The sequence below is a fragment of the Manis javanica genome, chromosome 10 (assembly GCF_040802235.1).
Source record: "Manis javanica isolate MJ-LG chromosome 10, MJ_LKY, whole genome shotgun sequence".
Taxonomy (NCBI): Eukaryota; Metazoa; Chordata; class Mammalia; order Pholidota; family Manidae; genus Manis; species Manis javanica.
This window is the reverse complement of record NC_133165.1, coordinates 40,127,207-40,142,654: the sequence shown is the minus strand read 5'-3', so window position 1 is coordinate 40,142,654 and position 15,448 is coordinate 40,127,207. Positions and strand designations below refer to the sequence as shown.

The following is a 15,448-nucleotide window of genomic DNA, read 5'->3' as shown; positions in this document are numbered from 1 at the left end:
AAAACATCTGAAATTCTTGGCCGACGTAACCCCCTCTGCAGTATTTTAGACTGTTACTCAGTCTATCCCTCGCATAGAACCAAGACTTAGAAAAGATATTCATTACCCACTTATATATCCACATAAAATAAAGTCTTTAGCACACTGCTGGGTACTTTAAGCACATGTACAATAAATGTCGGCTATTGTTAATTTACAACCGTTAACACTGTTAATCGTCATCAGTTCCCTATTTCTTATGCATAGTAGGAAAAGAAACAACTTATTAAACACAGGGATACTGGCCCAGTGGTCCAGTTATTTACTGCTGTGTAACCAACCACCCAAAGTCAGTGGCTTAAAACAGTAACTAAATTTACTTTGCTAATAAATCTGCAATTTGGGTAGAGCTTGGGGTTGGGAACAGCTCAGCTCTGCCACATGGCATTAGCTGGGGAGACTCCAAGGTCATAGTGAGGTGGCATAGGGTGGGGCAGATTGAAGCTTGCTCACTCACAGGTTTGGCACTTACACCAGGAAGACAAAACCAGTGGGAGCTGAAACAACTGAGACTTCTAGGATCTTCCTTCCTCCTTCCCTCCTTCCCTTCTTCCATCCATCTCTCCCTCTCTCCCTTGCTCCATGTGATTCCTCCAGCAGCATTGGAGCAGCCCAATTTCTGACATAGTGGCTCAGGTCTTCAGAGATGCACATCTCCAGAGAGAGTGCCAGCCCGAAACTCAACTGCCTTTAATGACCCAGCCTCCAAAGCCATGTAACATCATTTCCACTGAATTCTATTCACTAAAAGCACATCACTAAAGCCAGTGCATAATAATCAACAGGACGGGACTTAACAGCCAACTTTTGCAGGGAATAGTTGTCAAAGAATTTGCAGATACATTTTAAAACCACCACACCCACACCTAGGAAAGTTATTTCTTATTCCTTTAAACTGAAGTTTTTATTGCTGCTGAAAGATGCAAATCTGACCAATCCTGACCAACCACTGTTGTATGAAAAGACACTCTTTGAATCATTGACTTTACCTATCTGATTCATAAAATTACAGAACTTGAACATGCTTTAGATCTTATCTAGATTTCACCAGGGAGAAAAGGAAGTCCTGGAAGAGCTAACTGCCTCATTCCAAGGAGCAGCAGTGGTTCTACCACCACTACAGTATTAATAAAATCATTCATTAACAGTCTTCTATTTACAGTCGCTCTTCAAGGTATTCTACAAATGCTATCTTGCACAGTCTTTACCACACTTGTAGGAGCAGCTGCTGTCTTCCAGATGGGTAACTTAGGCTCAGCAACGTTATGTGAGTTGCCCAAAATCCAAGCTTTGTCTTGGCTTTGTTTTGTGGTCAAAAGGAAGTTTGAGATTTCATCTGTCTACTTTGAAAGCCCATGCTCAGTCCATTGTATGGCTACCGCTGGAGGTCAGCTGGTTAGGCAAGAAGTTGGAGGGGCCAGGATTGCATCTCAGACTCTCATCTGGAACTCAAAGCTATTAAATTGTCTCTACTAAAGATCAGGCTTCCAACAGAACCATCCCCGAGAGGTAACCATGAAATTACACTCTACCAAAAATGTGCACCATTAGCACTATATCCTTTTTTGTGGGGAAGAGGAAGGACACATCTGGACCCCCAGTGACCCAGGGTTTCCAGAGCCCTGAAGAGGGAGCTATAGAGCACCTGCCCTGAGAGGGCAGGGTGGGGATGCTAAGGGGACTGCAAGCCCCTCCTGGCCCACAGCTGTTTCACACTGAGATCTGAGTAAGGAGGATGAGGTTGAAGAAGTCAGGGCAGTACACGGCTCCCCAAGGGTCTACTGTACACAAGCTTTAAGGAACAGTAAAAGAAAAGTTTCATTCAAACCACCCATTAGTCACTACTGTTTAGCTTTTGTTTTCACCCCAAAGTGTGTTTGTGCAAGTAACCACAGCCCTAGGGTTCTTACATCTTCCTGAGTGTTCACCTCCTGCTAATGAAAGAAAAGAAAATGCTTTTGAAAAGATAATTTCATGAGATTTATGTATTTTAATATTAGTTTCAGTCCCTTTCTTCAAATTTCCTGGAATCAGTTCAATTGCAGGAAGATGGGTAGGCAGAAAAAAAAACTAAGTGGATTTTAGAACAACTTGGCAAATTAGCAAAGTTTTTAACATCATTAAAGAGCTCTTAAATATTCTTCCCTGAACTCCATTTTTATCTTGCGAATGCATTTCAGTAATTGCTCTAAAGGAAACTGTGGAACGTTGGCACAAACATAAATGTTTGCATGATTTAAAATGCAGTGGCAGCAAAGATCATGATTTTTTAAATTGCTAATTTTTAAACTAACCTTTGCAGTTTGTCTCATCTTGAAAAATGCCAGTTCCTATCAGCAGAAGCTGTGATAAAGACAATGCATATATTATTTAGTTGTTTATAATTGCAAACAACTTAGCTATATTTCAATACTTCCCCTTAGCTCCAACCTGGAGCATAAGCAAGGGATGATTATAATCATTCCATCATTCTGTAAATAGAACACTGGGACACTGAGAAACAAGACTGTTTTCTTAAAGCCAAGAGAAGATCAGACAAAGAAGCTAGTCTAGAATCAGCTGGATTTCAATCCAGCCACCTTACCCCATCCCACTTATTGTTTAGCTCAATCAGTATTTGTTGACCAAGGACAGAGACCTAGAGTAGATCAAGTGGCCTGACACTTAGGGAGAATGTGTTCCATTCCTGTCTAATCGAATTAGTCAGGATAACTGACACTAGCTGCTTTAACAGGTAAGCTTCAGGATCTTAATGGCTTAACACAATGGTCCACTGTACAGGGACATCAAGAGAGAGCTGGCTTGTGTTAAGCCATTGAGACTCCATGCAGTCATTCAGGGACTTAGGATCCTTCCATCTCATATGCCACCAAGAAAAGGCATGGAGAACTCTGTAGGAGACTTTGTGGGCCAGGCCTAACAGTGACAAACATCACTTCCACCCATCTTCTTCTGCCCAGAACTCAGTCACATGGTCCCACCTAACTGCAGGAGAGGCTGAACATCATATTTTTATGCCCAAGAGGAAAAGAAAATTCCTTGGTGAGCAACAGCGTTGCCTCTGCTCCCCAACTAGAGACCAGAGTAGTTCTAGGCTGCCTGACATCAGCCTCCCTAAATCAGACCCTGATCTGGTACCATAAACACAGTACCATAAAAAAGACTTTCCTCCTCTCTTCTAGGAATTCCAAACTAAAGTTCTACATGGTGCACTCAAACTCAGGTCTGTGGCCTAAATCAGGAAGGTATACTAGAGCCAAAGGGCCTACTTTCTTGATGCAAGAGACCCACACCAGCTGTTCACACCCACTTCCCAGAAGCACGTGCCTATGTGATGACACACAATCTCTGAAGCCCTGTATACACACTGCCAGGGCCAGGCCCTCAGCTGGATGGTATGGCTCCTACTCAGTGATCGGTAACCATTAGAAAGGGACCATCCCAAGATTACACTGATCTCACCCAGTTAAAGCCACCATGAATACCAATAATTTGACTCTAGGGAGGGCACAGGGCAGAAGTCAAGAACAAAGCTTGCCTGAGGCCTGCTGAGAGTTGCCCAAATGAAGAAGAAATTAACAATGTGCACTTGTCAGCACTCTTGTTGCACTAATTTCTTTGCGAATATAAGCAAAGCCTTTTAATTAACTTAATATCAATTTCACTTTTCTAACATTTTGTTCTAATTATGGGCTGGACTTAAAGCTCTCACAGCATAATTTAGAGCCCTAGAATTAACAGCTTTATAACTTTACACACTAGTAACTGCCAAACCTGAGGGAAGTAAGATTCCCTGCCACCAACCTGTTGGTGCATCCCCATGCCAGCCCCTCTGCAATCCTTGGGCCAGCCCAATGCTGATTAGGACTAGGTCCCACATTCAGGAGGCAGCAAGTGCCAACCTCACAAAGGAAGACACAGAAAGGCACCTGGTAGCTGTCTCTGGCCACCTTGTTTCATCTAGCCATCTGAGTTTCAGCTTCCTTGTACATAAAATGAGTATAATTGTATAGGTATTTTTTAGTAAGTTTGATATGAATTTAAGTAACACAGAACACTTGATATGTCTTAGATGCTCAATATAAGTACTGTATATGGTAAACAAGTATACAGATGTATGTACAAATACCATATATTGTATTTTGTCAAATCTAAGATGCCTTCAACTATAAGTTGTACTATTTTTATGTACTCTAAGGGGGAAAATGCTACTAAGTAAACCACAACACACCATTGATCCTAAAATAAATCTGAATTTCAGAGACATAAAAATGTGCCTCTAAGCCTAGACAAAATATCCCTATATATGGTAGTTTCAAACTATGAGATATCTTCAAGTCAAATCTAAGTTAACCAGAAAGCCCAAGCACTTCAGTATTCTAGTTCTTTGAATTTCTGGTTAGCAGTCTTGCTTTATTTTAATATTCATTGAAAATGTATTGGGAGTTGGAGGGGATAGGAGACATTGTGGATTTGCAATGCAAATGCAATTCTTTCCTCTTTTGCCTCCACTCTACTTTCTGGAAAACAACTATTTTCTGAAGCAAGGTTGGTCATATGAGAGCATGGCAACATGCCAAAGACACTTCTGGAAAAGATTTTCTTCCCTTATTAAACAATAAGAGTGGATATGGCCAGTAGTACAGCACTTACTACTTACAAAGATGCAATGACTGGTATTACAGCAGCCATCTTATAACCATGAATTAAAGAACAAGAAAAATATAATGAATTATAACATTATAATGTCATCATAATTACTTCATGATGCCAAACCAATGCTAGCTACTGCTACTTCTGGGCTTGTTAGGAGAGAACAAGTCACTTGCTGAATCACCTGGAAAGGGATTTTTTTTAATGAATAAAATCTATTCTCTTGCAGACTGTTGGATGTGATCGTGTAAACAATTCATTATAATTCAAGGCAGAGATGAACACAGGCTAAAAGCAGACCCAGGCAAAATACCATCAAAGCCCAAAGAAGGGACAAGTCATTCTGACAAGGTGGCAAGCAAGATTCCAGGGAATAAAGGCCTCTGAATTGGTCCTTGGAGAATGAGTGAGATTTTGATAAGATGGGGGGAGTGTTATTCATAATCTGAGAGTTAAAGGATCCTAAAGTCATGTCAGTCTCATTTTTACAGGCATAAACTCTGGTAGAAACAGAGAAGTAGAACTCTGGTCTCCTGCCTGTTCAGAGCTCTTTCTACCAGGGAGGAGCAGCACCCAACAAGCCATGTACAACCATAAGACACCCCTCAGTAAACGCTAATCACACAATTAGCCATTGTGTCTGAGACTAGGACCGAAGGAGGTTCTGGTGGAAACTTGCTCCCTAGTAACTATCAGCACACTCGTGTGTTGGTGTCTGGATGTGGCGGCCTGTAATTACAGCAGCAGTTTTATTACTCATGCACTGCAAGGCTGAGGCTCTGCAGTTAGCAGTGACAGGGACATTATTAAAAGGGAAAACTTCTCTATCAGTGCTTAGGCTGATTGTCATCCATATGTCAGAATAGCCTAAAGAGTTGTGAGGAGCAATAACTAAGGCAGAAGGTCTTTCAGCCAGGGAGTCCTGCATTTTTTAAGTACTGTAGGCATTAGGAAAGGGGGGAGGGAGGGAGACTCCCCTTCTGGGGGGGAGCTCCTGTCCCCCCTGATCAGAGGCCACCCCATAGGGCGTTGGCTCCCCTGAACTACTGGGTTCTATCTTCTGGTCCCTTCTGCAGCTGTTGAGGAAGCAGGTCCTGCCCTGTCATGTGGCACTCCAGCTGAATCCAGAAGGGGTAGGAGAACCCAGATGCCTGGCAGTGGGCTCCGAAGGTAAACCCACGGGGACTGTTGCTGCAGTGGCCACATCTGGGCTTGCAGCCATGCAGTGTCATCTGAGAGTGGCAGGAGGGAAGGGCAGGAGGACTGGATTTGGAGCAGACAACTCCTGCACCCCTCATCCTTACCATGGCCTCCCCACAATCTGCCAGCCTCCAGCTCACCTCACTTCCTCTGCCTCAGGAAGGTTCAGGGAAATGGAGAGGGAGACCAGTCACCTGGTGCAGGCCAAGCTGAGGGCCCAGCTAAGCCTGCACAGTGTGCATTCCAAGGGCACCAACCTCTGCCATATGGGACCCTCTTCTCAGAATAAGCTGGCTCAGGAGTAGGGGGTCACTGAGCAAATGGAGCAGAGGACACAGAGGTAAGGACCCTGGAGGAGCTGGCAAGAGAATCCTGCAGGCTCACCTCGGGAGGGGCTGTCCAGGCTGGATAAGGAAGGATGGAGCCCCAGGGGCTGAGACAGAGGCATGGTGGGGACACTGGATGGGCCTCAATCCAGCTGAGAGCAGTGAGGCAGGCAAGAGCAAGCTGAAGGGGAACACTCAGGGCAAATGTCCGGGGGCTGATTCGGATTTTCCAAAGGAAGCAGTTCCAGGTGCTGACTCAGGTGGGATGTGCCGAGAACGGCTGCAAAGGGAGGTGCTCCTGAACCACTGATGGTCGGCAGGCTGGCTAAGTCCCGTAGCAGAAGCATGGCTGGGACAACGAAGCCAGCACTTTATACCCACTACTGGATTTTAACCCACTCTCCCCCCATTGGAGCACATACTGAACCCCAACACAACATCAACCGCCTCTGCCAGTGCAGGAACCTGGTCATCCAGTGGCTCCCCACATCAACAGAATCAAGTCCAAACTGGCCTGGGGTGGAAGGAGTCTCCACCTGGTCCTCCAAACAAGCTGCACTTTGCCAGGGAGCTCCAGCTGCTCAGCCTTCCTGTGGCCCTGCACTCATTTCTGCTCATGTCTGTTCCCCTGCCAGGTGGCCTGTGGATCCCCAGCCCTGGGCCCTGGCCATCTTTTACAATTTGCTTCCACATTAGATCCCCAGGTGATCTCAGTTCCTCTGGCCTCTGGTCCATGTGTCAATACTTCTGAGTTCTCTCGTTCAAGTTCAACATTCAATGGTTAAACACCTACGATGTGCCAGTTCAAGTCTCACCACTTCCATACTCATTCTAATATTCTTCTGTGACCTAGTGTGTACCTGGGAAAACTACAAATCTTTCCAGCTAGTCCCCCAGTGCCTAGAGAGGCAAGATGCCTGCGCCTCTCAGTGTCCTGCCATCTAACCTATGCCAGGCAGTGAGACAGTGCTCACTGATGCATGTGAACAACCCACATGTTCTGGAGAGGGACTGGACATGCAAAGCCGCCATGTCTTCTCCTAGGCCTCAGCAGTGACTGCCCAATGGCATCATCATTAAAAGTCAGCAGAAGAAGGGGAAGAAGAAAAAGGAAGCAGTTTGGCCTCGGACAAACAGGACAAGAGAAGGATAAATAGCAAGTTAATTCACAGTCCAAGCAAGTTAGAAGGTAAAGAATCTTCTTGCCCTTTGGAGATTTATGTCACAGATAACAGTGGCCACACTCTTCCAGGAAGCTAGCTGTTCATGTATTCATTCCAGAAATACTTGCTAAGCACCACCTATGAGCCAGTGCCATTATCAGTGGAAGGGATAGGATGGCGAGCAGGCAGGAAGGTCCCTTCCTTCAAGCAGTTTGCATTCCCCAGCTGCCCTGCTTTGGCCCCTTGCTTCATGCTGTACATTTTGAATCCCAATTCATCCGGACTTACTACACAGTTGAGAGGTAAAGTGATTTGCCTAAGGTCACAGAGCTAATAAGTGACAGGTGAGAAATCAAACCCAGTCTGCCAAATACCCAAGTGAACAATCTTTCTCCCAAGAAAATCTTAAAAAGACACAGAGGTCATCTAATCTTAGGCTTTCTTCATTTGATGTGGGCCTTGCTGTGCCTGGGGCCTTCTTGCCATTGCACAGCAGCTCTAATTACCAAGCCTACTTGTGGTCCACAGAGGACGTTCCGGCTTTAGCAACAGCAAAGGTCAGAGGGTTGGATTTCTTCCACAGGACAGACATGGTGGCCTCTCCCCAGTACCTCCGGGCTGGGCAGGCAGCAGCTGCCCCTGCTGGCAGGGTGCCTGTCACACACACTGGCCAACACAGATGCGTCTGCATCTGAGGGCTATCCAAGAATGGGCTCCCCATCTCTCCAGGAGGGGCTGGCTGCCACCAGATGCTATCAGTCCACGGGAGGTGAGGGAAGTGAGCCCCCTCCAGTGCCTAGGCCCTGGCCCCACCCACCAAGCCTGCCGCACGCCGGGGCCCTGCCTGCCACAGAGGGCTGCCAAAGCTCTGCACATAGCACATGAAGGCTCGTGCTGCCCTAGTGTCCTTCGGATGTTCCTTGAAATGGCTGATTGTAATGAGAAGGTTTGTGTTCCCCTCTCCCTCTTACGTCCTTCCCAGAGGAAAGGCTGGTACCACCCAGCTCTGTCATCTATACAAGCACAATTACACCCCACCAGGAAAGAAGGAACAGCTTGGGGCCAGCTCTGGCATCCACGTAGAGATGGTTTTAAATTGCCATCCTCCTCTTTCTGACTCTACCTTGCAGACCAAAGAAAGCCAATCTCTACCTCTGTCCCTCTGTCCTCATGCCCCAGGGTAGGGGGCTGCACGTGTGGTATTGGGAACCTGTTGGTTTTCTGCAGCTCAGACTCCAGCCTGATCTGCCTGTGTGGCTTCGGGGCAGGACTTTCAACTTCTTGCCATTCCCATAAAAGATTTTGTTCCTTCAGAAGCAGTACTGCTTCTATTCAATATCCTTCTGAAATCTACATTTGGAACCCAACCTGAATCGATGACATTTCCTTTTATGACAGAGCTGCCCTGCGGTGACAGGACGGAACAACAACATGCGTGTACCCTTCCGACTGCACAGGTGCTCTCATTTAGGATGGGTCACCAGCCAGGGCTCAGCGCTCACATGGGGCAAGTGAAATCCCACATCGTCCACCACCTTCACCCTGACTCTTCAGAAGGATGCAGGACTGGGGAAAAGTACTGTGGTATTTAGGAATCTTGGCTCTGCCCTTCACTGGCTGTGTCGTCCTGGCTAAGTCACACAGTATCTCTGTTCCTCATGCTTCTCAGCTCTAAAATGAGAGAAATAACTTCCTCAGAAGGTGAGAGAAAGCCAAAAGTCAGGAACAGAGTTACAGGGGAATTCCAATAAGAAATCTGTCTTTCCCATGGTCCATATTCCTCATGCTGGTACAAAAATCATCATGCCACCATATTTGTTTTAATATTTTAACTCAGCATTTTATTTTCCTGTATGAATTTTCTACATTTTCCAAGTTTCAACCATAAATGTGAATTACTTTTATTCAAAACAAAAAAAGAAAAATACAAACCGCATTCATGTTATAAAACCACACATGCAAAGGGAACATACTGAAATGTGCTGGCCAACTGCTTTACCTCTCCACGCGCCTCCAAGGGGTCTGGTCACCCTCACTCAGGAGGAGCCTCAAGGTGACCCAGTCTCCTCAGCTAAGTCTTTCCCACAACTTCCTCTCACCACAGTCCAATCCAATTCAGCCTTCACAGTGTTGAGGTTATTTCCTCTGTGGCTATCATTTGCCTCCCTGTGGCTATCATTCATCCAATTAGTCAACCAGTAAACTTTAGGTGCCCACATCATGTGCAAGGTGCTGTGGCAGATGCCAAGGTATGGAGATGGCATCAGTAAGTCCAAAATAGGGTTCCAGCTCTTAAAAAGACTACAGTCCAGTTTTGGACTGGAGAGATAAACCCATGGAGGCACAAGAATATTAAGCCATGGGTACAAAGGGTCACTGACAAGAAAGCTTCAAGCATCTCAGAACAGGAAAAGCTCAGACCACAGTGTGGCCTGGCACAGCCACCCACCACCAGGCAGTAACCGAGCTTTCAGGATAGAGGAATGTAGAAAGGGGGCAGGGAGAGTGAACCAGGACAACCAGTACCTCTCAAAGGCAGGCTAAAATGTGGAGGCTGTAATCTGGAGGCAAAAGCTGAGTATTCCAGCAAGTAGATCAGTCTGATTCAAGTGGGCAGAAGGCACCTGGGATGGGTGGGAACATGGGAGACACTGGGAAGAGCTGGCAGCTAACCATCAACCTCCAAGCTGGGCCATGATTCCTTAGGTACTGGAAAGCCACTGGGAGGTCTGGGGCCCTTTGCGGTCAGGTAGCTGCAGCCGCGTGTGCTCGGGGAATGAAAAGGTGAGAACAGAGGCAGGGCACCTGCTCAAAGGACCAGCAGGGTCAGCAGCAAGGGCCTCATGGAAAGAACAGAAGAGCAGATGCGAGAGAAGTTGGATAGGAGAAACTAACTCATATCTGTGTGCTTTCTTCTCTAAACCCGCATCTCCACTTTTGATTTAAAGTATCCTTTTCAGCCTGTATTAAGAAAAACAGAACAATCACAAAACCACCTGCAACTGTTTTTCCAAAGACAGGATTCAGGACCTCGGCACTGAGGGTTTTACAAAGAGGCCAGTTCTGAGGAAGTCTGTATCACCCTGGTTCAGGACCACTCTCAGGACACCCAAGAAAACCTGTTCCATGAGACAGTGCAAGGCAGGGTTGTGCTCACAGCCCTGGGCAGGGGGAGCCCTCTGTGAACTTCCTAAAAATCCACAGGAAAAGTTTGAGAAATCTGAGTGACCTTCAGAAGGGCAGAGGTCTGGACCCAAGTGGCTGTGTCTCCACTGTCTTCCCATTGTCTGGCTCCCCCAGGCCTTCCATTAATTCCTGAGGAATGAAGAACACTGAGGTCAAGGTTTCCTGCTCCTCCTTCAGCAACAAGAAATGGAGACAGTCTACAGCACAAGTGGAAATGGCAGTCCCGGTCCCGGACCCCAGGAACTGGGAGACCTCTCCTCCCTCCACAGTCCCTTGCTGCAGCAGATGGTTCAGGAGGCCTAAGTCATCAACAGGTGGGACACACATTCCCAGCAGCAAGCGCAGGCAAGGACAGAGTGCTGGGGGGTGCAGAGGAGAGGGGAAGGGCACATTTCATGACTTTTCCTTGCCCTCTTGCTCTAGGCTCCATGTCACTACAAATTACATTGAGCAGCCAGGAAGAAAACATCTACCTAGCGGCAGCTTGAATTCATACCTTGCCCAAGGAAAGCTCTCAAACCAGCCTTCCTGCCAACTCCTCCTTAGAGGCTACAAGTCAAGAAAACTCAGTCTTCCCACCCTATAGCACCCAACAAAACCAGTCCCTCGTGTGGGACACCCCCAGCCACCGGGAATCACTTACATGGCAGAGGAGCACACAAGAGAGAAAGCTAGACCCCCAGCCCATCGGAAGCTCTTGGTTTCCAAGAAGTCTCCATCCTCCCCCAAATAGCTGGCATTGGCTGGTGAATGGCTTTTCCTCTTTGTCCTGCTTAGTGGAGGCAGAAGAATAGAGGGCAGAGAGCCATGGCCCAGGCCACAGCTTGTCAGAGGTGCAAGTCTTGGGTCCCAACCCTGTATCTACTGAATCAGAGACTCTAGGGGTGGGGCCTAGAAATCTGTGTCTTAACAGCACCCCCCCAAGTGACTCTGATGCATGCCAAAGACTGAGACGGGCTGACGCAGCACTGAGAACCTCAATTCTGGAGCAAACTGTCCTAGTTTAAGTCCCCTAGCTAGTATGAGCAGCCATCTCCTAGGGTTGCTGTGAAGACTAAATGAGCACATTTAGTAAATACCATTCAGAATTTTATTATTCCTATTTGGGGCACTGGAGGATATGTGGCTGTATCATATTTCATTTCCTACTTGAAACCAATAGTACAACAACTTGTGTCCCTGAGAGCAGCCTGCCAGTGAGGGAACCCAGGCTATCCTGCACACCCTTTTGGATCCTATGTGTACATGTGTGGCAGGTAACTGTAGAATAATAAGACCCACCTCATAAGCTTCTAATTCCTCCAGAAGCAAACTACAGGATTTTGTTTCATTCTGTACCTTGGTTTCTTGACCCTTAGAAGACCACCTAAGGCTACAGCATCAGCCAGGTCATGCTGTCTGCAAGGGGTCAATGGGATTACAACTTCCCACTACAGACACAAGTTCAAGGCATCCCCTAGATACTTGTTGAATGACATCAAGAAGACCATGGGGTCCTTTCAGAAGGTGCTCAGAGATCAGACCACTTCTCACCTGCAAGGGATCATTGAAGAACAGTAAGAGAACAGTCTGGCTGGTTTCATCCTTCTCCCTGCCAAAGGCTGGCCTTTCTAACTGCACAGTGGACAGCTGCACCGGGTCTTCCTAGTTTAGGATCTTTTTGTCATCAAACTTAATACTCCTTACAATTAGGAAGAGATAGTAGATGAAAGTTGCCAAGAACACAGACTTTGTGTCAACCAGACATGGGATTCTGACTCCAGTCTCTACCACTTACTAGCAGCAGGACACCAGGCAACTTAGTTAACCTCTCCAAGCCCCGTTTTCTCATTTCTGATATGGGGATGCTGTGGACTGGACTGATGTGAGCATTCAAGGAGATAATGTCTTTGCAGGGACTGGCAAGCAGCAAAAATTCCACCACTTATCATTACCATTATCTTTACAATTATCTGTAGCTCTTGATTACCATGAGAACATGAGTTATAAACTCAGGAAGGGAGGTGACAACCTTGCATCTGGCTTGGATACCAGCCATATGGACCCTGGAGAGCTCCCTCTATTCAACTAGGTATTATAAAGTCTGCCTTTGGGGGGGCAGCAAATATGCAATGATCCATCAGTCTCTGTACCAGACAGGCATGCCCAGGGCACCTTAAAAGTCTCCCTCTTTACCTGAAGCACTGGGGAGAACATTTTAGGTGGGCCAGAGTCTGACAACTATCATTAATTAAATGGCACACCTCATTTTACAACACTTTGTAAAAAGCTGCTTCCTCAATCTACCACAAACTTTTAACAGTCGCCCTTAGGCAGCTCTCAGGAAGAAACCAAATAGGTTTTTAACAGCCTCCACCAAGAAGGTGGGAAGGAAGGAGACTTCATTATAAGACGTGCAGCCTGGTTCATGGAGAGACAACCTAGCCATCCAACTAACTACCCAAGCACATTAGCGCCAGACCTGAGGCCTTGAGTTTGCAGACCTTTAAGCCCGCCAACGTCCCTCCCTATTCGACCCCACCAGACAGTAAGCTGTAAGAACTATTTCCTCCCTGTAAGTCGACCGGTGCCTCCAGCCCCATTTGGCCTAGCGACTAGTTTCTGCACTTGGGCTGGAGTCACCAGGTAATGTCTCCTGCACGCAGGTACCCGGAACCAGATGTACTGACACGTTAACACAACAAAAGCAAACTTACAGCTGGGGCATATAAAAGAAACAGATCATCTTCCCTGTAGCCCCGGCTTCCTGGCCAAGAGCCGCGCACGGGAGCCAGTAGGTGACGGCTCCCCCGCACTGCGCGCAGGGCCCCCAGAATGTACCCGGTGCCCCTGGGAGCCGGCGCGCGTCCTTACCATTCAGCTGCCGGTAGACGATGTCCTCCAACAGCGAGAGACGCTTCAGGACCGCATCCTGGATGGGGCTGGAACTGTGCGCGCTGAGGTTGGCCGCCTCTGCGCGCGGCCTAATCTCGTGGAAGGCGTCCCCGCTGCGCACCGCGATGGGCCGGCACTTGGCCAGGAAGAGCACGAAGCCGGCCACAGCGATCAAGTTCAACACCAGCAGCACTTTGACTCTTCTCAGTGAAGCCATCAAACACGCCCGCCGGCCCTCGCCCCGGACCCGCGCCCCCTCGGGCTCCGGCGAGGCGCGGGGCAGCCGGGGGCCGTGCTAGCCTCACACTCCGGACGGACGGCGAGGAGCCCACTGCTCCCGGCCCCACACCGCGGATGCTCGGGCAACGGAGACGATTGGAAGGACGGGGCGGGCAGGGGGAGAGCGAAGCCGCTCACAAGGAAGCCTCTGGTCTGCAGAAGTGGTCCCCAAGGTGCCTGCTCAGTCCACGGCGCGCGGTCCCGTCCCGGCGCCTCGGCTTCTCGGTGAAGGGCCAGGGGTCAGGAGTCTCTCCCCTGCACCGGCAAGTGGTTCGCTGGTGGCCCTCGAGCCCCCGGGAGCCGGCCTGAGGGCTCGACGGACGTCCGGAGCCGGCGGGCGGGCAGGCAGGGCTGCCCCGGCGCAGCGACGGGAGCGGAGCGCAGGTGGCCGGCTCGGGCTTCGCCGCCCGCCCGCTGGAGAGTGCGCCGCGCTTCGGGCTGCACAGCCGCCACCCTAGTCCGCAGGCGGCCGTCGCGGCATGCGGCCCGTGGCCTTCAGCCGAGGACCCGCTCCTCCGGGCCGGCGTCTTTGTTCCGCTCACCAACCCACTCCATCTCGCCGGACAGAGGGAAAGCCGGCGCCCGGTGCCCGCATCCTCAGGGCTCCGCAGTCACGCTCAAGTCTCAATCACTCTCAAAGTGGGGGCAACACTGGGGACGGGAGACCGGGCGGAGCGCGACGTCCTCTCCGTCCCTTGTGCCGGGGAACACCCGACCCTGCCGCCAAACTCACCAGCGCGCACAGCGCCGCGGGCTCCCGGACACGTTCCAAGTCCTAACCCCACGCAGTGGGCTTTCGGGGCCTGTGGGTCACACTGGCTTCTTTCCGAGCTGGCGCGTCGGGAGGCTGGTCGGAAGGAGGAATCGGACCTCAAAAGTCACAGCAGTTCGCTGACCCCTCCTAAAACGTCGCGGGGAGCGCGGCGGAGAGGGACGCGCGCCGGCGCACCCTCCGCTCCCCAGAACAAGCAGCGCCGCTCGTCCCGCGACCCGAAGAGCCAAACGCCGAGTCTCGTAACTGGCGGACGCAGCGATCCCGTCGCTGCGGCACCAAGATTCCACACCGCCCGGGGGCTGGAGAGCCTGGAGCAGACGCGCAGGTGGCGGCGGAGGGCGGGGCGCGGCCCCAGGGGACCGGCTGCAGCGCCAGCTCCTCCTCCACCACCCCTGGCCACCCCGCTCCCCGTGAGCCTGTCAGCCGCCGCCGCCGCCCGCAGCCCGCCCGGCGCACAGCTCCCCAGCTCGCCGGCTGGTGCGCGCGCACCCGGAAAGGGTGGGGGCGCCTGGAGAGTAGGGACGTCGCGGGATGGGGGCGATCAAGTCATGCTGCCTGCTGCCGGCGTTGGAGGGACCCTTTGGTTCTCAGCACTCCCCGAGCGGGCGGGTTTGTTCCATCCCGCTAGGCGATGAAGACATCCCTTTCGGTGTGCTCGTAGCTCCGCTCTGCGTGGCCGGGAATGGCTAGAGGGAAAATCTGGCCTGGAGACCCGGATTCTGTTACTTTGGAAGCCGGGCAGGGCGTTAGTGGGCTGGGTGTTCTCCTACGTGAAAATTCTAAACGTCCAAGTCACTGTTTCTGTGTTCATCCACATCTCTATATGCATTTTATCATAAGAAGCACATTTTGGCTACTGGATTTCCACTATCTCTTTCTCTTTCCAAAGCCAGGAGCTTGAATTGCTAGAATTCAAAGCCCTTCACTGATCCATTTAAGTCCTTGGGCCTAAA

General features: G+C 49.6%; 1 protein-coding gene across 2 annotated transcripts in view; it reads right to left on the bottom strand.

Moving 5' to 3' along the window:
• GALNT17 (polypeptide N-acetylgalactosaminyltransferase 17) overlaps positions 1 to 14,031 on the bottom strand; it is a 501,153-nt gene extending 487,122 nt beyond the window's left edge. For both annotated transcript variants that reach the window (XM_037003038.2, XM_037003039.2), the window contains exon 1: positions 13,421 to 14,031. In XM_037003038.2, the coding sequence (XP_036858933.1) occupies positions 13,421 to 13,658 (238 nt within the window). In that variant the 5' untranslated portion in view covers positions 13,659 to 14,031. The remainder of the gene's footprint in view (positions 1 to 13,420) is intronic.
• Positions 14,032 to 15,448: the final 1,417 nt, after the last annotated feature.